This window comes from Anoplopoma fimbria, chromosome 20 (assembly GCF_027596085.1).
Source record: "Anoplopoma fimbria isolate UVic2021 breed Golden Eagle Sablefish chromosome 20, Afim_UVic_2022, whole genome shotgun sequence".
Classification (NCBI taxonomy): Eukaryota; Metazoa; Chordata; class Actinopteri; order Perciformes; family Anoplopomatidae; genus Anoplopoma; species Anoplopoma fimbria.
This window is the reverse complement of record NC_072468.1, coordinates 1,374,189-1,398,792: the sequence shown is the minus strand read 5'-3', so window position 1 is coordinate 1,398,792 and position 24,604 is coordinate 1,374,189. Positions and strand designations below refer to the sequence as shown.

Sequence of the window (24,604 nt, the reverse complement as noted above, 5' to 3'; positions counted from 1 at the left end):
TGCTACATTACTGCAAAAGATTTATTTATTTTCCAAATGATTGATACATGAGTTTATGTATCCTAGACGGCAAGGTCAGGGATGATGAAAGAGTTTAGAAATGAACTAAGTCAAACATCCTTATAAAATAATTGGCTTGTATACTGAATTCTGTTACAGTAAAACAGGCTGCAGCGCAGCGTTGTGATTCCACTGCCACTGGGTTTGCTAAGGCTGAAAACGTCTACAGATGAAGGGAGAAGAAAGGCAGAATATAGGTCAGGCAGGTGGGGCTGAATTGGGTTCAGATGCAAGCTGTCTGCTCAAATGAGGGGGATCTAAAGGGGTCTGTGGGGGTCTGCAGGGTCTGACACAGGGGGAGGACAGGGTGGGACTGAGCTTAACCAAAAACATGACAACAGCATATGTTGTTTTTTTTACTCAGTTAAAGGTTGTCTGGTCAATTTCTTTTTTGCTTTGCAAGTTTTTTAGTGCTATCCTGTGGGTAAGGTATGTTAAAATAACTGGTGTTGTATGAAACAGTCCATGGAGTATACAGTGTTTCTTTGTAATTTAGTTTGAAAGCTGCTGATTTAATTTAATAGAGAGAGGCTATGCTGAAGGAGAAGACAACGTGTTGTCAGTGGAGCAAAGAGAGTTGAGAGGTTGAAGGCTGAAACCATGTGTAGCCTTCATTTCCTAAATTCCCTTTGACAAAATTCAATCATTGCTGTCATCCCGAAAGAGAGAAGTCTCAGACAAGTAAAGATGCTAAATTATATAATAAAATATAATTGGCTTTCTCAAGAGGACAAAAGTTTGAAAGCCATGAACATATGTTTTGTGTTGGTTTGGTTTCGTGTGCTTTTATGATGAAGTAAACTAAGCAAAAACAAACAAACCACTGTCTCCCTGGCAGGTGACCTTTAGATCATAACCTGCACATTAAAATACAATTGTGAATAAATTAACCTTTTAAAGCACAAGAGCAGTATCATGGATGAGTGAGTGTAGGTGAGTGTTTTTCAGATTGAAAAGCTTTGCAGAAAGGGGCAGCAGGAGCAGTGGCTGGCTCTGACAGTTTGTTCCCATGGGATCTCATTACAAACCAGGAGTTCAAGTTTCGATTGGTACGACGAGGGCATTCCCGGAGAGCTCCTTCTCGCTCCAAACACAGGGCTTGAACATATATGTGTGTCAGCAGTTCCTGTGTTTTCGGTCTCAAATTTCCTTTTATCCTAGATCACTCAAACAAGGAAAGGATTACACCTATAACGAGCAGCATATACGTTGATACATTTGCACGAAGCCTCTCAACGTAGCCCAGACAGAACGGAAATGTTTTTCCAGACGATGGGCCATAGTAAAGGTCTTCCCCCCTCTAGAACAGACGACCTATAACACAGCCAGACAACACAATACACACTGTTTCCAACAAGAGCTTCCCAACTATGCCTGGATTTCCACTCAATGCTCACGTAATGGTCAAACCAGCAAGGGGAGAATTCAGTTACGCTCTGTTATTATATTTTAAGAAATTGGGTCAAAGTAAAACAAAAAAACAATGATCCTAATTCTAAAGTAAGAGAAATAAAATGACACTCAAGTATCAAATAGTACATTGGAAAAAACTTATGAGCAGTAGTGACATAGCTACATGACATCACTTTTATCTGAAAGCCACTCCAACATTTAAATGTTTCCTTTTAATTTGACAAATGATCTGTTGATTATCATCAAGCCTACATAGTTACGAAGATATGACATAAGTAAAAGTTTATTAATGGTTGATTATCCAGACTGTTCTTACTGTAGCTTTGTGCACTGGAGGTGTAATGGTTTGTAGGTTTTCTATCCAACTTAATGCCAGAGCAGCAGGTTCCACTGATTAAACTCATTATATTACAAGGGAGGATTGACTGAGAGAATTAAGAAGCTATTGTGTTTGTTTACAGTGACTCACACTTTTGGTACACTGACCGCTGCACAGTAGTGTCACTGGATGTTCTCTCTTGCCACCACACGGAGTAACACCATAAAGACCAACAACAATTTAAACAAAAGGGTCTTGCGTTTCAGGTGCACTTGTGAAAAAGGCTGCTGCCCACTAAAATGACTGCTGTGTGTGACACTAAAAGCTGGACTGAGCGTTGTATTGGGAGCAGTGTTCCAACGCCCAGAAAGTTTAAGAGGCAATTAAATACTTGACTCGGGCACATCTCCCTTTCCCACCAAGCCCCTCTGAGCAGCTACCTCTGGAAACAAGGAAGTCAAGATGCTGTAACTTATGGCATCATAAGTGCCATGTCATTAAAAACAGAGGATCTGAAAATGGTAGCAGGTGAGAGAGAGAGATACGCAGTAGGAAAGAGGAAATAAAAGATGAGACAAAATGAAATATGTGCATGATATATTTGACACAGTAATACTTTTCGACTTTTCATGGCACAACGCCCATTTCTGTAGATGCTATAAATTTACCAATATAATTTATAGCGTGTAAGCCTTTGTGCGGTAGATAAATATATATAATATATGGCCCTCTGGGTAATTTATGTAAAGTTTAAGAATGTATTTTCCAACAAATGTATCCAAAACTGCTTTGAAAGGTGTAAAAAAAAAAAAAAAAAAAAAGACTACTACTACTACTCAAAAACTTAAGCTTAACTTCCAACTTGGATCCACTAAGACTTAGAGACGGCTGGTGTTTTGTAAACCACAGTGTGCAGGGCATGGCCTGGAAGAAGGGCATACTGAGAAAGTGTTGCTAAAAACATAGCTTATGGTGATGAATGTCAACAGTGAACATTTCAAAGCAGGAATAATCGCTTCAAGTCAACTGTAATGTGTTTGTCTTTAACCTGCCCCCTCTCTGCTGCTCCATTTTTACAGTTACCAATTAAACAAAGCTGTTACTTTTGTTAGTGCTCTTTCAGTAAATACTACAAGCGGAACAATGATCCAGGAAAAGCCTTGTTATTTGTTCTTCCACCTCATCTCCCAGTTTTGCTCATGATAATAAGTACCATAGGGATCTTTTTCTTAGCACAGTGAAAACATTTGAGCTTAGAGCAGAAACTTCTTTGACCTTTTGAACAATCTGTTTTCATTTCGGGGCAGTTGGAGCACTTACTGTGCTGTCAACACTTATGTGTTACTGTGACAACCTATGTATTTATTTGTTTATTTGCTGCTAGCATGGCTGTAAAGACATTTTCTTTATTTGTTTTTAAATATTTTGACTCAAAGAAAAGGTTACATATGTTTTCAAAACCTGGGTTGAACATTAAGGGGAAAAACTTTTAGCGCAGCTTAAAATGTATAAACAAATGGTAACAGAGAGAAAAAGAAATATCCCTTAACAACCCCATGAGACCTCTGCAGTTTGAAAAACAACATTCTTAACTAAAAAAAACATTAATTATAAAACGTTCCCTCAGCTTTTCACTTCATCAACTAAGGATTTATAATTTCATCAACTATTTAAGAAAGATTATAAATGAACATCGATGTTCTGTGTTGAATTAAACATAACCTCAAATGCTTATTTCAAAATGAAGAAAATCCCTAATGAGCCCTTCATTACCTTCTTGGCCCCTGCATGTTTGCAGCACTTCACTACGACTGAGTGTACAGCGTACAGGAGGGCCAGATGGCATAGGCACCTCTGAAAAAGTGACCTCACTGCCTTTCCCACTGATGGGGTGATAAAGGCATACAGGCTTTCCCCTGGGCCAAAAACGCACGCCTCCAAGAAGCTAAGTTCAGCCCTGGATGCCCTCTCAGCCAGGTGTTAGGGGCCCTTAGATGTGTTGGACCCCAGCCATGCAGACCCAGAAAAATACCCTCATCACTGAGGGAGCACTGACTGGCCACAGACACCTCCAGGGCTTTGAGAAGAAGGAATGACAAAGTGAGGAAAAAGAAAAAAGTGAGATGGTGTAGATTGCTGGGAGGAACTGCAATTTACAATGACGGCAATGTTCCAGAGAGTGAAGGCCGGGAACCTGTTCTTGTAAAATGCATGCAGACGGGTGTGCATGTGTGACTGGGCCTTTTTCATCTACAAAAGAACCATAAGATAGATTTTTATTCATGAAAGAGAGCAAGATCGTTTTGTCGGGAGGTTCTTAATGCACACCAGACAGAGGCTGCATTCCTATCTCTTTTTCTTTTTCTTTTTCTGGCCTCAACTTGAAAGACATTACAGAAAAAAAAACACGTAAGCAGCGATCAATGTTTGATACCAAAGCAGTTACTGTTGTTGGATCTCTGTCTCTCTCTCTCTGCGTGTGTGGAAGTTTCATGTATCTAATATATTTGCCTCCTGGGACTCCTTATGATATAGCTCCTCTTGGAAGTCATCAACAGTAAAGCAGCCAGATCTTTATACATTTTGGACCTGTGCATCTGCGTTCCAGCACATGCTCGACTTGTGTTCTCCAACACATGGCTCACGAGGGAGCGTGATCTGCTACACTCCACATTTCCTCACCTGTTCTGGAGAAATAAGGTCAGGAGTTGAAAAAGGTTAAAAGGGCTTTTGGGAGAATGGTTGTTTGGTTTACTCTCTCATGATGATGCAGAGATACATGAGGGAAAACTGCAGAGTCTGCAGAGATGAAGTGATAAATTAGCACATCAAAGTTTAAAGAGAGTCCCACAGAAACACACTGACACAGATGTTTTATCTGAATTCTCTGGCAGGTAAAAGGGAAAAAGGACAGCACAATAAGAAGGAGTGAAAAGATATGAGAAGGGGAGTCATCATTCACATCACAATGACACTAACAACTCTTACATGTGGTCAAACTCCAAGTTTCCAAAAGCCTGTCATTCTCATCCTTGTTTTGGCCATTTACCCCGTGCGCTTTATCTGTCTGAGTAAGGGACCAGGCTGAGTTCAGATAAAGCATCAAACTTTACACTTCTCTTTGGTTCTTTTCAATAACAGAAAAGGTCAACTTTGAACAGGCTGGAAGATTTGAGAATAAGCATTTCGAACATGCATTATCTAATCAAGGGCTGTTACATCTGATTTAAATGTGCAATCCATATCATGAGGGTCAAATACACTGTGATTCCTTTAAACAAGGAATTATAAAGAAATAACAACAGAGGTGTCTGGACTTTGAAATTGTAGTCTTATATGGAACCTTTAACCACCAAAGTAAAAATAACTGATGATGTTCTGGCTCAAGTTGCTTGAAAGAAGTGCAACACATTTACATGAAAGATGAGGGAACACATGAGGAAAAATGAAAGAAAGTTTAAAAAAAAGAGTGGAAAATTGTTTTATGATCTGCAATATCCTGCCAGAACTTTATTAGCCACTTAAGCATGTGTGACCTGCCCCATCACAGCAGGCTGTTAACCTTGCAGCGAGTGCTATGAATCCCTTGGTCCTCTAGTATCCCCAAACAAGCTGGCCCTGCCTCTTCCTGACCTCAACACACATGATCTTTCACCTTACCAACATGGGAAGGATAAATTAACCAGCTGCCAAACTTTGCTGGACTTCTGTAATCTTTGGCACACATTTGAGCTTGTTTACACACCTTATAGGTGTGTGAGTGTGAGAAGGTCATCAAGCACAATCATCAATTTACATGGTGTATGTAAACACATGTGGTTCTGGATAGGTTTATGGAAAGGAAAGTGTTACAGGATTGATTGATAACATCCTCGATTAGCATGTGTTGTAAATTGAGGTGTGAGAAAGTAGAGAGGAGGAAAGTATGCAGTGAGTTTATTAGTGAAAATGAATGATGCTGTCCTGCAGATGACGTACCCCTGAGGATGTAATTCTGGTAGTTCTGGTCGGCTTCAGCACCCACTTTAATCAAACACGTCAGTCCTTCCTCCACCACAAACTCGTGGACCAGGTCCTTGTCATCCTGGAAAGAGGTCAAGAAGAAACATGGGAATATTAAGAGCCATTTTATTATGTTTATTATTTCTATTTAACAATTACATTTGATAGATTTAGTTCTGGCTCCCACCACAGAACTGCCATTACGTAAACCTTTGAGTGCATGAATGTTGGTTGCAAATCATTGGCCAAGAATGATAGAGCATGCAGAGAAATTATGATCTGGGATGTGTTGTTTAACAGCTCACACACTGATTTCCAATTACTTAGAAGAGTTTAACATGAAAAAGAAAATCAACCGCCAAAACACTTGCAGTAACTGTTGATTTACGCTGGTGACCTAATGTTAACACATTATATGTTTTATATATGTACATTATATATGTTTAACAAAAATAAATAGTGGAGAACAGGTGCTCAGACTTCTTAATGCGATGTAGCATTTGACAGAACGCATGAGAACATTTCTCATTTCAGCCTTCTCCAAATCATCTATTTGTTGACATTCAGTTATAGCTACAGCATGTGCAACGATCAATGCATTCCTGTTGCTTAGGTCTTCCCATTTCATTCCATATGTTGTCTTCCATGACAAAACCACCTGCATCTCTCACACCTGTTGATGACTCTGTTCCGAGAATCAGTTATTAAAGACTATAATATGTACAACGCACTATTGCAATGTAGAGAAGTAATACTGATATCAGGTCAGGTGGATATTTTATTCCACAAGAAGAAGAATCAATATTCTCTTCAATGGAATCCCCCAAAAAGCCACTCAAGGTGTACAAAGTGAGGTATTCTAATCTTTCCTGGGCCTGCATCTATCTCTTTTCCATCTAACTGTCGGTTAACCCTCCCCCTCTATGGCCGGCTGCCCGCCAGGCCAGCCTAGCCCAGTGTGTGAAGTATGACCAGAGCTGAACACTCCACAGCTGCCACGAAGGCAGACTCGCAGCAGCACAACTCTGCCTCAAGAAAACAATGCTGAGTCCAACTCGGTGTGTGCATGTGTGCACTGATACATGTGTGCACGCTACATATAGTTCTTGCATGTTAATATGTGTGAACATTCAAAGCCAGGGCCAAAACCATGGCAAAAGATACATTACATCCTGACAAATACTGCAAATTGAAACAATGCCTGTTTTGTGAGCTGGAGATTGAAAATATATATTTCTAAAAGATCCAGCATAAGTGAAAAGACAGATATAATTACCTGAAAAATCTGCTTGAGGGAAAAGAGGGCTCTCCTTAGCTCACGTCCAGTTGAGTTGTAGAGTTTTTCTGTGAGAGAGAAAAAGGGAAAAGAGTGGAAAAATCAGCTGACATTCAAACACGTGGTATCTTTCTACTATGTTGTCTTACAAAAAGTGAATAAATGAAATTGACAAGACATTCAGTAACATTGTAACTTTCCTAGATAAATTGAAGTTCCTGTCAACTACAGCTTTAGTGTATCATTTGCCTCACACATAATGTTTCCATGTTGAACTACACATTTCTCCTTCAAAATCCCTTCCTCATGTCTGCGTCATGCACACATCATTGGCAGCAATTATCCCCAATAGCTGAATGTGAAAAATGTCCTGCAAGAGGAATAGTGAGAGCAAAAGAACAGTAGGAACAGCTCAGAGAACATCTGTGGAGAGTTAGTGAATAGTGGATGTTTCCTGCTGACAAAGCCATATCTGTAGCTTACCATAATAAAAGTCAGGGCAGAAACTTTAGCCAATAGCCACCACAATGGCTAAGAAACAATACACCCATTAATCAGTTATGGAAACACCACAGAGGACTAAAGGAGAGGTTTGATGGATGAAAGATGCTTTGTGTTTGAGGCGAATATCTCCTGCAGCTACTTTGACAATCCTTCACCCTTTGTGCAGTCTGCAGGCTCTGCCAGGGAGTGGCAGTGTTGAGCTCAATCCTTTTAGCTCACTCATCACTGCTATGTGAACTCTCTCTGACTCAGCAAAACCTGCCTTTCTGCTGCTGCAGATAAAGCAGAATACAGTTCAGTTCAGTCCAGAGCAGTGCAGTGCAGTACAGTACAGTTTAGTACTCGCTCTGCCTGCTTCTCTCTCAGTATTTTCTTTCATTCACCCATTGCTTATAATTGGGATTTAATCCTTTGACAGATACTTTCTTGCAAGATATGTCTTAGTCAGCAAATACCTAACAGGAGACTTGCATGCATACAAACATGGCATGAACACAGCACAGCAGTTTGTTTCTCTTTCTTTCTCTCTCTCTCTCTCTCTCTCTCTCTCTCTCACACACACACACACACACACAAAAACACACACACACACACCCTGCGTAGAGCACTTTGCAATGTGTCTCTAGTCTGTTTGTTGCACCACTGCAGCTGCTGCAGTCCTGACCGGATGGGCAGAGTATATCACTGTCAAATCCAACCCCTCTGTGAAAAGGACAATTTCAGAGAGAGCATGTCAACACGCTAGTTATTTATAACAAAAATAAATAATCTTTCCTGGGTTAAAACTTGCTGCTATGTTCCAGGACATGTCATCGCAGGGTAACGGTGTGCACGGTAGTGTAACTCTAAACTCTTATTACACACGTATATTATTAGTGTAATCCACTCTACTTCAGACAGACAAGACATTGGAGATGCATCTGTAATGCAGTCAACCTGGTACTGGGCCATATGTGGTTAAAAGGCTCCCATTTGATGAGGTTGCATAGTGCAATCAAACACCTCACAGTCCAGTCCCAGCGAGTTCCTTATCTTTAGACGACGTCTTGTTTCAAATTTATGACTCTAATGGTATTTGGTACGAGTGCAGCCGAGTTCTTTACATGTTTTGTGCACTCAGTACCGTACATGGGTCAGATGTATAATGAGCAGACGAGTATTGGTCTTTTATGGAAGAGTTCCAGCCAGTCACTGGCAACATCCACAAGGAATAAATCTCTATAAGTCCAGAGGTATTACGAGGGGGAAGCTGTGCAATGTTGGTGATTTGTGTCTTTAAAAATTACAGGAAGGAACTGTGACCGGGCCTTTTTGGACCGGGCCCCCCAGCTGTGGAACTCCTAGCCTGAATATATCAGTGTAGCCAAGTCGGCATCATCTTTTAAATCTCCTGTCAAAACTGACATGATAATTGCAATAGTACTTTCTTTTGTTTAATTCAGTCGTTTTTTAAACTTCTGATTCTGTTATATAATCATCATCATTCTGGTAATACACTCCGTAACTATATTGATAAAAGTGATATATAAATAAATTATAATTCATTCATGTAGAAATACACCCAGAAAACACCATGTACTCTTAATGCTTCCAATGCTTTTAAGCAGAGCATGATTGCTCTCCTCCGTCAATTTCAATGTCTCTAAAATAAATTACTTTGACATTTTCTAAACAGATTTATATATTAAGTCTAAACTTGCATCTGTGGTTGATTCTACATCATGTTAAAAGCAGCAAAAGCTTTCTAGCTTCTGCACCCTCCCCTGCAGGTCAAGGTAGGGCCACATCAATTGCCCTCTACCTCAGGAAGATGACTCAGAGTTTAGATTAGGGATCTCTAAACAGACAAACTCTCTGATCACTGGAGCGGAAAGCCAGAGGAAGATCCTCTTTGTTACTCATCACACCTTCACTATACAAAGCCAGCTTGATTTGTGGTCCTGCTTCACCCCAAGTCTTGAACCAGTGTGCTCTTTTTCCTCTCAAAGCCGTAACTGCACTTCATCCTGGACATTAAATGTTAATCAGTCAACAGATAAATTACACCAAGCACTGCTGAACAACCATTGAAGCTCATATCACAGCACAGCAGTACAGCAGTGATGCATCAGCACCTGGGCTGATGCATTGAGTGAATCCCAGGAGCATGTTTAGTGCGTGTGCGTGTGTGTGTGTGTGTGTGTGTGTGTGTGTGTGTGTGTGTGTGTGTGTGTGTGTGTGTGTGTGTGTGTCAGTCAGAAACAGCATGGCAGTGAAAATTCTTCCATGCAGAGTTTCACTGCCATTCACCCTAATAAAACCGTCAGAAAGTTATTCCTGCCCAACACTAAATGAAGCCCATCTGCAGAAACAGACAGTTCCTTCCCTGTCCCTGTTCACAGTCCACACAACGATGAACCTCCCAGAGGCCCATCTCTAATGAAATAGCTCAGTGGAGATTAGTTCCATACCATTTGGCACAGATATGCACCCAAAAGTATGGCCCCTCTGCATTTCTGTCTTTAGGAAAAGAACTTAGGCACACATTTATTCAGAGGAAATGTTTGTGAACCCCAACCCTCATAGTCTTCGTTTACCTGAATGAGAACTATGAGACATTTCCAATTGATTTGTTACTGGGCCATGGCAAACCTAGGCTAGAAGAACAAAGGAAGTTATAATGGATAACACATAGTTTGGGCACTGCAAAACATTCTGGGAACTTGTAGCGCTGCACCGCCTGACCTTAAGATTGATTTAAATGACCCTTTTAATGTCAGAAAGGAGTTCAAAAAGAGACATCTAACCATGTTGTCAATTACTCTACATACCGCAAAACAAGACACGCTAAAATGAAAAAAATAAAAAAATGTAATGAATGAGTGCAGCTGAGGACAAGCAGCCCATTTTTTCCCTGTCATTTTTACATTCCCCCAGGCTTTTACTGACAAGAACCTGACAGGGAAATGACTCGACAGAGTGTGGGTGTTGTTTATGATGCCTTATATTAATGTACAATATAGGGAGCAGCTGTTTTCAACTCTTGAATTGCAATAGGTTTTCTCAGCTGGAATAGCTACAGGGATGTAATGGTCTCGTAATTATAACAATCATAAAGGTAGTAGCGGAATTTCTATAATCATCAGGAATGTGCTCAACTACCCAGAGCAGATGATCAAATAGAAAACCTGCTGTGGGGCACGGTACAGGCCAGGACTTCACGGATGGTTTTGCAACTGCTGAGAAGACAACTTTTAGAAGCAAATCTGTCTTGTGCTTTTTCGGACACCTTCTGATCCTCTGTGTCAGTGCCAGTACATTCCAGTAATGCTTTTTTGCGCGAGTCATAGGTCACTTTTTATTTAACTCGCATGCCAATCTCACCCCTGTCCCTACCACTCACTGCTGGACAGCTAATAAATAATTTGCAAAAAAAAACACAATCGCCAATAAAGCCACTAACTGTTCAAATTTTCCATCTGCAAACACATCTAACTTTTTCAGCTACTCATCTGTTCGCATGCCTTTGTTTCCAGAAAGTGCCATAAAATGTAAAGGATGACTACCACTTCTCATGCTTCGCACCGCAGGTGGAACACATAAACCACATCCAAAGCACAGCCAGGAAACCCACAAGGACCCCACTGGGCAGGACAACCTTGCACACTCTCGCTGTAAATTAAACTGTGTTTGCTTTCAGGAGTGGAGCTGTCAGACAAGAAGCTGGAGGGGAGGATCCATAGCATCATATTGGAGATTGTCTATAAAACTGCCTTATGTTGCACAATCAAATCAACAACTTTTATAGTTATAAGTTTAAAATGAATACAGTACAGTATGAAACCATAATTTTGCTAATAAGATCGGAGGAAACAGCCAAAAACCCACCTAGCCGACCCCTACTCTTGCAACTAGAAAACTAAAACGTAGGGGAGATAAAAGCTAAACAAAGGTACAGTATCTCAACATTTGATCTGCTTAATGCCAAAGCTTTATTTTGGTAATGATACCACTGATGACCCCCTTTCCTCTCACCCTGTCACTATCTTAAGCATGGTTGATGTTCAGCTCGGAGTAGCATGGGGAGTGATGATAATTATCTTTGATACCCGGACAAAACAGGTGGATTCTGTGTTGGATGTGTTTCTGTGTAGATTTGCAGGAATAAAGGCAGTGTGTGCAGCAAAGCTCTGGTCTGGTCAAAGCTGGACTGTGGATCTCAGTCCCTGCCAGCGCCCTGCCCATGTCTGCATTTAACCTTCTCTCAGAGAGCCCCGAGCCAGTTCCACTGGTCAGTGAAGGCCACAGACTCTGTGAGAGGTGACGGCGGTCAGACTGAGCTCAGAAAAAACTGTAGCCATCTGTGAGACCACAGTCTCGTGTGTGCCAGCACTGCCACATCACTGCCTGCCATGTGTAAGGATAAAGGGACCCATCTTTCCTTTTTGTCCCTTGGTATTTTCATGAGAAGCCTTTGAGTTTACAGTATGCGTAATGGCCCAATGCAGTCACGAAACACAGCAGCACAACAACATCACCAGTACATCTTTCTCATTTTTTCCCTTTTTCCTTTCATACTATATAAGGAAAACCTCCTGTTCCAACATTTATGAAGAGAAAACACAAGTAATTAAGGTGGAAGACCTCCCAACATGTGCATCGGCTTGTAACATGCTACTTGGTGGACTGGGGTTTCTTCTGCTCTTTTTTTCCCTTTCTCCCTGAACAAAAACACAAGGTGAATGATGGGTCAATAAAAGCAGATTGTAGTTCTCAGGTGGAAATCATTAAGCGGGAATGCAGGTAGGAATGAGATCACTTTTAACGTGTTTAGGTTTTGAGTGCAATCAAAGAGTGGATCAAGACAATTACATGGACAATGTGTGTGGGTGTGCATTAACATGCACAACACACTCACACAGGCAGTTTACAAAGCGCACAGAGGAATAAGGACATTAATTAATTTGTTCCTGTTGCCTGGAGTTTATTCAAATGCTTTGGAAGTTGTGATGGGAGACATATGGAGATGATGGTTTAGATTAGGGAAAAACGGAGTCGGGCCACACAGACTACAGAAGCCTCCGTCATTGGCAGCAGGCCTCACAGGAAGGCCTGGATGGACCCGCAGGGCGTGAAAGTCTCTGAGCTGAATCACAGCTAAGGCATGGGACAGATCAAAATCATCCAAATCATTTACAACTCCTGTCTTAATCTAGTGAGGAAAAAGGAATTAACATGAAGCGCAAGACTGTACAAATTTTGTTCGAATGTGTGCTGCCTTTATGTGTTTGGCTATTCTCGATTTAGATAATTTCTTTATAAGGCATACAATAAAATAATGTATGGACACACACGTCCTTGCAACTATGTTAACAGCAGTGTTGGGAACATGTAAATAAACTACGCTTATTCATTGTGATCTGATTTCCTTCACGGATGTTGTACCTGGACTTCCTGTGCAGATAATGTGCAGAGCACGATGTCTAAAATCTCACGGGAGCAGTGAGGAGATCAGGTTTCTGGGCTGTGACACTCCAACCTGGCAGAGACATTTGATACCAAGGCATACCACAGTTTAGTTCCAATAAACACTAAACCTGGCCCGCAGAGCTCAACGGCACTCATTGTCCCTCCATTTAAATGGGGAAATTGGATTGTTGTGTTTATTGATGAGTTTACATAAGAATTTCAGGGAAGTTTATAAGTTGGTCGGTCACAATAATAACTCTGGAAGGCAGCAGTGGCATTTATCTTTTACCTTGGAGTATTTCGTTTGGAGCACAACCCTACTGTTTAGCCTCATACATCTTTTCATTATTCTCGAGAGGTCCAAAATGTTCTGCAGAGCACTTAAAGGGCATCGCAGGCTAATTATCTCCCGCTAAGACTCTTCAATAAAATGTACGCTAACCAGCCGTCAAGATACTATCTGCCACTGTCAAAGAGAAACAGCAGAGGAAAGTGAGGGTGGAATCTGCAGAATTCCAGATGAGGAGAGAGACGTGACAGCAAGGCCAATGTGAGGACAGACAGATCTTTCATTAGTGCCTGCCTGTCTAATGAGTCATTCCTTAGCTACCAGGTGGGGTGACCCTCACTACACCCCCCAGTAAATAGCCCTGTTTTCTTCCCTTTCTTTCTATGTAGCCAACTGCCTCCCTTTCACCTCCTCAGCAGGGTTTCCCCACACTGGCAACCACTGACACAGATAGGTAGTGAAGCGGAGAGCAGGGTAAAGTCATATACTCATTCAGCAGACCAGACAAAAGCCTGACACAGATATCAACTAGGGGAACGACAACTGAAGTGGGTCTAGTTGGGGGCGGTGACAAGGACAGCTTTAACACAGTTAAATCAAGTCACCAGCAGCTGTTGACAGTGTTGAAGCTTGTCACTGTGAATCTGCAGGTGAAAGCTCCTTTAATAATCTCTGTATATAAATTGAAAGAGGTTGGGTCGAGGCCCTTCCCCATGTGTTGCTTGGCAGCTGCTTCAGCCAGACAGCTTTTCTTACTGCTGTAAAAAAATCAGCTATAGATACAGGACCAGATGCTTGAACAGTAAGATTTTAAATCTGATGATTTATTCACATGTGCGCATATATAGATTTTTTAAAAGTCAATTTCAATTCAATCAAAAACATTTCACTTCATGTGATGCATTCATTGAGAATGTTTAAGGGTTTCTTAAACACTAAAGTAGGGTTGAAATATTCTCAACAATGACCTCAGTGACTCGCGTAACCCACTTCATTCCCCTCTTTCTCCTCTTGGCTTTCTTTCTGCCGCTGACTTACTCTGCTCCCTCCTATTCTTAACAACCTGACACGTGGGTGAATGCACCAGTGCAAACTCTGTCCAATAAACACAGTTGTGCTGAGACCACATCTATTTCAGATTCTGCTCTCAGAATAGGAAGCAGACCGATGTGGAAGCACACCCATCTGTGACAGTACACCATCTCATTTCCATATTGGCCACACTGTGACTGTACTTAATGGGAAAAAGATGGAAAAAGGCTCTCCTATCGTACAGTCTTTCTGTCAGAAACACCTAATTTGTGAACATGTGGGAACCATTGCAGTCTCCAATTCCTATTCCTTTTTTTTTTTTTTTTTTTTTTTTTTACAATTTCTGCCAGGGTTAAATGTGTTTCCTCCTCAGTGAGTTAAAAAGAGGACCTCTGGCACCTGTCTGTCAGTGGTTTAGGTAAAGACACAATCTAGTTAACCTGACATCCAGTCCAGTCAGCAGCCCCCTGTCATCAGTGTGGCTCCCAACCCATAATGACCCAAGGTAATTACTTCCACCAGTCAGAGACAGATGGATGCTTAAAAACACATTTGACAGGAAAGAGAAGTCCAGTGGAAACCATATAATTCCACATTTGGGGATTTTTAATTTTTCACATAAATAATAAAGTGTTCTTATATGACACAACAGACTTCTCCTACCTTTTAGGTAAAATACAAACACCCATGTTTGTTTGTCACTAAGCTGAAAACAAAGCTGTAGCCTATAAAAAACTGACAATTAGGAGATGCATGGTTTTCACAGAACATCAACATAAATCAATATATTAATGTCGAATTTGCACAAGGCTTGTGACCAAATCCTGCAAAGGGCCGATGCAATATTTGCTACATTTGAAAGAAATGTAGAAGCTAACTTAACTGGGTACTCAACACAATTAAGACTTAACTGCAAACCTGTAAGAACAGGAACAGGGTTCTGCTATTGTTCATGCTGGCTCACTTTCACACTGTCAGGGCTTACTGGGACACTTGAATAGAACAGAGCCATTGTTTATGGTATTAGTAACAACTATGCTTGACGTCAAAATGCATGCTGTGAAATAGACCTATTGCTGAAATGTGTGGTTTTCTACCCAGAAATAAAGTATGTAAGAGGAAGTTGAAGCACAGGATTGTACAAGTATGGACAATCCTCACGGAGTAATGACGAAGAAACCGAGCGCTCTTTCTCTCACATATTGTGTAATATCTTCAAACACTACTCATTTCTTGGCTGTGCGAAATATATGCCATTATCTTTGATCCAGATCCACAATCAGACTGGCACAGACATTACCTAGAGTACAATCATCAAACAAGCTAGCGCATGAGTTGGTTTTCATCGTGTGTGTGAGCTTTCCCTGCTGGATCCGGCCTTCAAAGTCTTAGTCATAGTGCAAGGATTTCTAATGAATCCACGGAGGATGACAATGAGGAATGAGCTTAATTAAAACGTTGCCCAGATTTAATAGATATGGGTCGATATAAAATGGGGCACAATAGATACTCTAGTGATCTGTGATCATGAACACACATTTTAGAATATAATGGTGTTGTATGAGTACCCTGTCATGTCAAATTGTTGCACCTTGGCACTGGCTTGGCTGAGCCGAGCTGGGTGTGAGGTGTGATCTGACTGCTGACAGGTGGCAGAGTCTGGGCAAAGGTCAAGTCAGCACTATTATTGACAACCAAAGAGGCAAGATACAATGTACTTATATGAAAAGCATACTATAATTAGAGAGACATGATATTTTTGCTTATGATGGACTTAGTTCTGACATTGTAAATATCAAACATGAGATGTATTTATATTCCAATCTAATAGTTATAAGACTTGTCTGATTTCAAATGGATCAGAGGACACACTTTCATCTTGAATTGTTAATTATCTCTGCTGTTGAGGAGGTGTTTTGTTTTGGTACTGCTTTATACTGAGGTGTCATTGACATGAATATTACCCATGCTTGGAATAAATGCCTGAGAGACATGTTTTGTCCTCTGGGCCAACCTGTTTGCCCAACTGGAACAAATTCACAATCAACATGACTGACTGACCTCTATTTAAAAATCCAACTTAACAATGCCAAATGACTGATGTGTTCGCTGTTTTATTCATCATGGATCATATCAGAAATTTCTCACTCGTGTTAGCACTGGCAGATTAGGATTTAATATTTGCTTGGCACACCAAATGAGAACAGTCAACAACCGCCTATATGCATGATAAAAACGTGTTTTCTTTTTTGACAACCACTGTTGCTCAACATGAACTTCAACTCCTGGCATGTGAAAGTGTTTTCTACAGCTACATTTTAATACCTCAATACGAAGAATGAACGCCATCAGAGCATGTTACGTTACCAATTCAAAAAGAACACCATGTATGTTTCTCTTTGCTGTGCATTGCTAAAAAAAATGGAGCAATAGCTCAAATATTCAAGCATGTCATCCTCCCTGTCACCTTATTGGGCAGGGTCAACTGTCATTTTCCTCCAGTGTCACTGGGCCTCATAGCACCCCTCACATAATTGGACTGGTTTGCATAAATACGGTAAAACAGTACCCTTGATCACTTTATCACACCGAGCCTCTCTTGAAGAGGAAAGACCAAATCTATCAAACTCCACACACCACAGCCATTAATATATATAATGATGAAACAAGATACAGAATAAATAAAATACAATACAATACCCCTTTGACAGATACAGTGTGAGTGCCTTTGTGATCTCATGTTACCCAGGGAAAATCAACAAGAGAGCCCCTCTCTTGTTGATTTCCCCTGGGTAACATGTATATTGCAGTGGGCTCCTTGTCTACATTTTAGGCAAAACGCTGGGCATCTTCCTCATCATTCATCCGTCACATTTGACTGTATCTATTGTATTTATAAAGTATTTAAGTATCCAAACATTGCTGTTCAACTGTGTGGAGGAAACCAAGGCCTTTCTACCATGCATAACCCTTATAGAGGTAATTAAACCATGGCCGGTATGGTTGAGTTTAGTTTGCAGTTATGTTGATGAAAAACTCTTTAAAGTTAATGTCTCTAAAAGCATGAGTTTCATAAATTAACTGCGAGTCACAGAATATTGTATTTTCTAAAACTCGCAAATCTCATTTCCCTGACTTAAAAACAACAGTTAAACCATCTGCTATTCAAGATCATAGCTACATTTAAACAGAGACAGAGTTATGGTTCTTTGGTTATTAGTTTCTCAGTTTGACAACCTAACAAATGTCTTCCCAGAATGACTATCTTGAAAAATATGCCTGCTTTGATAATTAAAACAAGCCCCATATTTTCAATACAGAACAAAGGGGTATATTACTGCCGCAATGAAAAGTGAGAGGGGAGAAGATCTGCTTTACTGGCAACTGCTGCCCACTTTTAAGAGAGACATACCTGGCTTTCAGCAAACATGCCCCAGCAATATAAATCAAACTAAGGGGATTTTTGAAAACCACCATTAGGAGCAAGTCATGCATCCCTATAGCATGACAGTGTCAAGGTAGAGAGGGATTGGCTGGCACACCTACAGCCCCCTAAATTTCTGATGGGATAAAAAGGCGTTTTGGCTCACGCCACTACAGAGGATCAGCCGTCTTTTGGCAAGAAGGAATGTTAAGTGTTCTCTTACCTTATTTAGCCAAGCCAGCTATCATATCACAGACCGTGCAATGGAATGAAGGGAGAGACATTGCAAGATCCAAAACTATAAAAAACAATGTCAACAAAACATACCTAGAAGTAATGGAAATATATTTGTGCTATGAGGATGACAAGTGGTATGCCCAGCCCCAACACTCACATTATTCAAGAGGGAACCACATGCCGTGAGATAAGTCTCCAAAACATTAATTTTGTAGAAAAGGGATGGAGTGGATATATAGCACCTCTTGTTACTCCAATAAATTGTAAAAAGACTAATTCCAGATTAGTGCGATCTGCTACTAAGAGCATGAATCTGATATAGTCAGACATGACAAGACACAGAATGAGAGGTTTACCTTGGCAACTTTCTTATTTCCAAGCTAATGACATATTAGGCTAAAACAGCCATACTCACAGTACTGACACACTCTGATATACACCGTTTCTTATTGTATTACTGTATTTTATCCATTGAGTTATTATATATATATACATTATTTTTCTTTGCAGAACTTCCAAGTGTGTGTGTGTGTGTGTGTGTGTGTGTGTGTGTGTGTGTGTGTGTGTGTGTGTGTGTGTGTGTGTGTGTGTGTGTGCGTGCGTGCGTGCGTGTGTGAGAATGCTTTATCATGTGAGTGTATGTGTGTCTCTCAGGATGATAGAGGTAAGTGATTCCTGGAAGTCAGTACAAGGAAAAGTACTGACACATGGGACAGGGAACGAGCCATTTAGAGTAATAAAATGAGAGAGAAATTATTCAATAAAACCTAGACAGAAATGGAAAATAAAATGTTTTCTAGCTTTTAAAGTATCAGCAGCTTAGTTATACCTTAGCTATAGTTCATGACAGATCTGTGTAAAGTGGGTGTTTTTACCATGCTAACCCCTAGAGGTCTCTCTCTGGTATTTTTCCAAGCTTTGCTGTGTTTGCATGAGAAGTAGAGTTAACAGGTTTAACTATTCCAACAAGACGGGAGGCCAGCGTAATAAAGCCGGAGGAAAAAAAGAGAGAAGGACCTTGCTCTCTGCTCAGCAGGGGGTAAGATTTACACATGACTGGATCTATATCTATGGAGACACAAATGTGAAAAAAAGGCTCTTGCATAATTTTGGTTAATGTGATGACATTGTAGTATTGGTTGGTTCCCCCACTAAAAGAAAAGCCTAAAATATTGACTATTGACTAATATTGGCTTATATAATGTTTTCTGCATTCATATGTAAGCAGATATGCAAATACAAAAATGCAGTACATATATGTTTCAAGGGCTGCATTTTGTTACTTATTTGACCCTAATTTTTCTTAATCTAGGTTAAATACAATATATGAAGTGCTTTTATTTCCGTTAAGGTTTAATCCTTTTTTGACACAAATTGCTATATGTACTTTTTTAAATCTGAAGTTAATTCTCACTATGAAACTCTGAATTTCTGGTGCTGCCAATTAGGATTAAGATACTGCAAAATCACATTATTTACCTAACATTGCTGCATTGTGTTGTTGTACAACAATTGTTTAACACAAAATAACTTGGCGGAGATAAGCAACAAAAGCTGGCTGGTTTGGATGCTCTGACACGGTGCATGACCACACATACCTTTGCAGTATGGTTTGCATGAGCATGTGGGTGTACTGCAGGGTGTAGCCCTGATACCTTTCAAAACAGTGGATTTCATAGCTGGGGAACTTCTTTTTTTTTTATTACTTGGATGGTTGTACAGAGACCATGATGGATTGTAAATCTTACAGCTCACCTCATTTGTTTTTTATCTTGATTGACCATGGCCTCCCTGTAAAATCAGATTTAAGAGCCAATTCTTGAACATAATATTTATGACTTCACACGACCCACATATACGCTTGTTAATCTACCCTCCTCCTAAGGTAAGGAAAAATGTAATAATGCTGAGTTTTGGTGGTGTTGGGTCTGCCTGAGACAGTATTTCAACAGGCAACAGCCCTGCATGATCATACCATAACAAGTTCAGACACCTTAACCTAACACTCTGGTACCAGATTCAAACCGTTTGATGTTTTCACATTAAGCAACTCCATTCCTCTGCTCTCCACCCCCCTTTCGCACCCCTCCAACTTCCACCCTGTATTGACCCAGTGCCAGTTTTACCAAAATCTTTTCAAGCACACCTGGTAGTGATTAGGCTCAAAAACAGCATAAAGCTCCTGAGCGCTGCTGCAGAAGACAGGAAGGACTTGACAAAGAAGTTACATTAACACATCTAAGCTTTATATTGTATTTCGTAGTGGAGTTGGATAGGTTAATACACTACTAGACATTGAATGCCTATTTTTAGACATCTAATGTTTTATTGAGTCTGGAAGTGTCATGTAGTGTAGGAAGGCAGATCTATCATTTTTTATTTTACAGAACTCCTGTTAGAAATATTAGTCCTAAAATAGATTTGACCCACATTCAGGGGTTAGAGTTTTGTGACAAAGATGAACAGGACTTGGTCAAAATAAAACAAGGGTGAGGTTCTCATAAAATGTTGCCACACCTGCTGACAAGTGTTTTTTTAAGTAGTTTACCATAGGTGGAGTCATGATGTTATGTGGTGTGTGTGTGTGTGTGTGTGTGTGTGTGTGTGTGTGTGTGTGTGTGTGTGTGTGTGTGTGTGTGTGTGTGTGTGTGTGTGTGTCACATTGTGTGTGTGTGTGTGTAGCATTGAGGTCACATTTACCAGCTGGTGTATCAAAGCCTTAATGGATAGTGCAATTTCACTGTTCAGTAGACTCAAAGTGAGTCTTAACACAGATTCCAGGAACCTCAATCGTCACATAACGGACATGTAGGTATACAACAGATACTGGAATAAAAACAACTTTTTGAACCCAGTGTTTAACCTATACAACTGATTCATGTTCTTGAAAAATCCTGGCTGTTCTCAAGGCTGAAGTGGGTGTCTGACTGGACTATGCTTGGCTCTGATCTGGTTCAGATACATGTGGTACTTTGGAAAAATGCTGGACCAAGCCAGCTGGATTCCATAAAGGCCTCAAAGCAGCCTTTGCACTCTCTGTAAAAGCCGCGGGATTTAAGCAGCGACAATGTAGCCTCAATATATTCTAAATATTACATGATTAGAAAGAGGGTAGGTTTGATAAGCAGAGCAGGATATACCACACAATTACAGACTTACAAATACAAGCTGTGTTTGAACTGAGAACAATGGCTGCTTGTAAATGAATGCTGTGATTTACATACTATTGAAGTATGAAGAGGAAGAAAGAACTCGTTTTGCTCAATGACTAAACAAACATTGAAACATTCTTAATGGCATCCAGAGGGGGAAACAGACATGTTTGTTTACTATGTCAGGGTAATGGCTGTGCTATTTCATTTGGTCTCATTCAAGTGGACTAGTGTTGATATGTTTGATCAGGGGTTGATTTGATTTTTTTTTTTCTTTTATTGCTTCTCTGCATTTTAGAAGATTGGAAGGAGAGAGAGTTTGATAACTGCATTAGAATACACCGTATTACTACAACCTTACACATGTCAAAATCAAAGCATCAAAAACATTTTGAACTTGGCTTGGTGACATTTTTGGATCTCAGTGCCTGCTTTGGTTGAAGCTGTGATCTGTAAGTTGACAAGAAGCAGTCATTGCTGTGGTGTTTGTGCTGCACTACCTAGGAATCATTTTATAATCAAACACTTTAGCCGTGCAGACTAGTGGAATCTTTGTTTTGATTTCCACAGCTCTGGTTGTTTAAACAATCTAGTTTTTAATTCTGTGAATAGCCAGATGTACTCTCTAATTGGTCATAAACCAAGTGTACGAATAAAATGTTTTAATTGATAATGGCACTAGATGTAAAGTTAAAAGATCACCAACGTTAATGCAGTGCACCCTGAGGGGGACAGGTATGAATGCATCAAATTCCACGGCAATTGATACAACAGATTCATCATTTGTGGACCATGAATGTCAGTATCTATGTCCTGGGAATCTATTTGATAGTTCAGATACTTCAGTCGGGACCAAAATTATGCATCATTATCCCAAGAGCTACACGGCTAGTGTGGCTAATAAATTATATTTTGTACATGAAAATGTTACATTATTTTACTTTCAGATGTTTAGAGCAATTAAAACTATAAATAATAAACATTGAATTATTAATAACTAATTATCATCTCAGGTCCTCACAAAAGTCAGCACTATTTTCTGCTATACTGTTATCAGATAGAGTTGTATTCATTTGAAATATATTACAACATTTATTCCAATGGCAAGAAAGCTAAGCATCATCTTTGAATTATGACTTATTGTTTGCATAGATGGGGTAAAACACTGTTTGACCTTTCTTGAATGAAGAAAGGTCAAAATGGTCTTCTCAGTTTGAACTATGAACTGAACGTGTAAGCAATATATTAACAATTAACGACCTATCAGCATCTAGTAAAGATTCAAATAAACTCAGCACATAAATAAGAAGAATAACAAAAAATAACAGCTCCTGGTGCTGGGCAGGGTCATCAAGAGCTAATTGTCTCCTTTAAAAAAATACCCTATATTTAAGCCCAGTGGATCCCCCCTCTCCCCCTCTAGCCCAGTGCAAGTCATTTGTTACCAATCATGTCAGCAAGCTCTTGGCCCCCCACATCTTATTCTCAACACTTTAAAGGGTAGACTGAAATAGCTTTGATTGAGACAGCCGGAGCACATCTCCTTCACCAAATGTCTAATCTAGACACTGTAGTTCTGCAGTCTCCTTTTTTAATTGGTGCACAGCATAGACCAGGAAGTCTCATCTAATACTGGCCCAATGTGCTCTGCAGCCATCAAATTGCAACATCATGTCAACTTCCTATTTGAAACAATTCAGGGGTTAAAAATACCGTATTGACAAAGGTCATAGACTTTAAATCTGATCTGAAACTCGAGGAGTGTCAGGAGCATTCCCCAGACTGGTGGGTTTGAATGTGAGAGATTCATTCTGGACAGCTGGCTTGCGAGTGCCCTCTCTTTCCATGTAGTCTAAATGCAAACAACAGGAAGATGCTAGACCAATTTCTAACACAGTATGCTTTACATAACCTACTTCACTGTCATCTCCATGGTTGACCCTTGACCTGAATGATTTGTTTTTTTACCCTTTCATCCTAATGTTAACACAGCTACTTGAAGCCGCAAAATGTCTCTACATCGTAAGACTTTCCCTGTAACAAGCATTTAAATAGATATAAAGAAAACCGTCTCTTCTGCTGTCCAAGTCAAAATGTGCATAATTGCTGCACAGTGAACACTTTGTGTTTGCATTGTGGGAGAGCAAGTCTGTACTTAGCATGTTGTTTTTAGCTGGTTCTAATGTCTTCCATGTCTGGGCCCATTTGTCTCTGGGCTGACTGGGCCACATCAGTGGGGAACGAGGAGGAGAAAAAAGGAAGTCTGCATGTGTGTGATGTGTGTGACAGCTGCCGTCCTGGTTCACAGGGCCACTGTGGCCCACTCTGTCACACCAGCCAAGTCAACCCTCAACTGTAATAAGCAGATCCATGGTGAGTTTTTTGTTTTAACCGGTGCGTGTTTGCTCCTTTTGTTTGTCTTTGTAACGTTGAAATAATGCAGCAAGAACCATTCATTCATTCATTTATATTCCGTAACCGCTTATCCAGTTAAGGGTCGTGGGGGTGCTGGAGCAAGTACCAGAAAAATATTATTTTAAAAAGTTGCATTACTATTTAAGTAAGATGGAATGAGTAGCAGTTGGGGTGGTGGCCACAGAGGGAGCTGGAAGAGCTCACTGGAGTTTGAGGTGATCCATGTGAGTATGTTTGACAGTGAGGTCAGGCCGAGTCCTCCACTGTTTATCCAAACTGCCAAGCTGAGAGCTGGTACAGGTGATTGTCTGACCCCTGCCTGTTTCCTTCTCCCCTGTTTACTGATACTAGGAGATACATCTCAAAACCTTTCATTGAATTTGTAGTTGCTAGTAGTTATAATGCAGATGTATCGTATTCAACACACTCTGCTTATAAAGTGGAGTAGTGTGCGTTTAAAAAAATAAATAAAAAATCTATCCATTTCTTTTTGTATTTGCTCATCTTGTTCAGATCAATGCCGGGAAGTATTTTGCTGTAAGTTGACCGTGCTGATGCCATGTTCTCATTACAGAAGCTGCTAATTATCATTCATGTTGTAAACACTACCAATGCCAACTTCCAAGTGGTAAAAACAATTGGGAATTTTGTTATCCAGAAATGTCCTCTTAAGCATATGCGACACATATTGTTACCTCAAGTAAGCCAAAGTCCAGTGTTCAGGTATCTAAACCGAAATGAAATCCGTCTATATGCCGGATATATGAATTCCCTTTTGAGTGAATTTAATTGTTGGTGGACCATAACTCTTTGCTACTGACACATGTTTGCTTGCTTGCAGTTATTTGTTTCCTTTTCAAACTGTTATCTCCCGACAACAAATAATCAGTCACCTTTAAGTCACTTCAATTGTTTAAATTCAAGTGATTTTAGTGTTTAAGGGTTGCAATGCTGAGTGTGGAGTCTGAGTCCCATTGTCTCCCTTTTTGGCAACAAAAACTTTTCCAAACAGCTGTATGAGTTCATATGACTA

General features: G+C 40.2%; 1 protein-coding gene across 1 annotated transcript in view; it reads right to left on the bottom strand.

The window, feature by feature from the left end:
* The window catches only part of fhod3b (formin homology 2 domain containing 3b), an 81,102-nt gene that overhangs the window by 27,160 nt on the left and 29,338 nt on the right, over positions 1 to 24,604 (bottom strand). Inside the window, exons 4-5 of the mRNA XM_054621842.1 lie at positions 7,071 to 7,138; positions 5,771 to 5,876 (exon numbers count right to left, since the gene is read on the bottom strand). Of these exons, the coding sequence (XP_054477817.1) occupies positions 5,771 to 5,876; positions 7,071 to 7,138 (174 nt within the window). The remainder of the gene's footprint in view (positions 1 to 5,770; positions 5,877 to 7,070; positions 7,139 to 24,604) is intronic.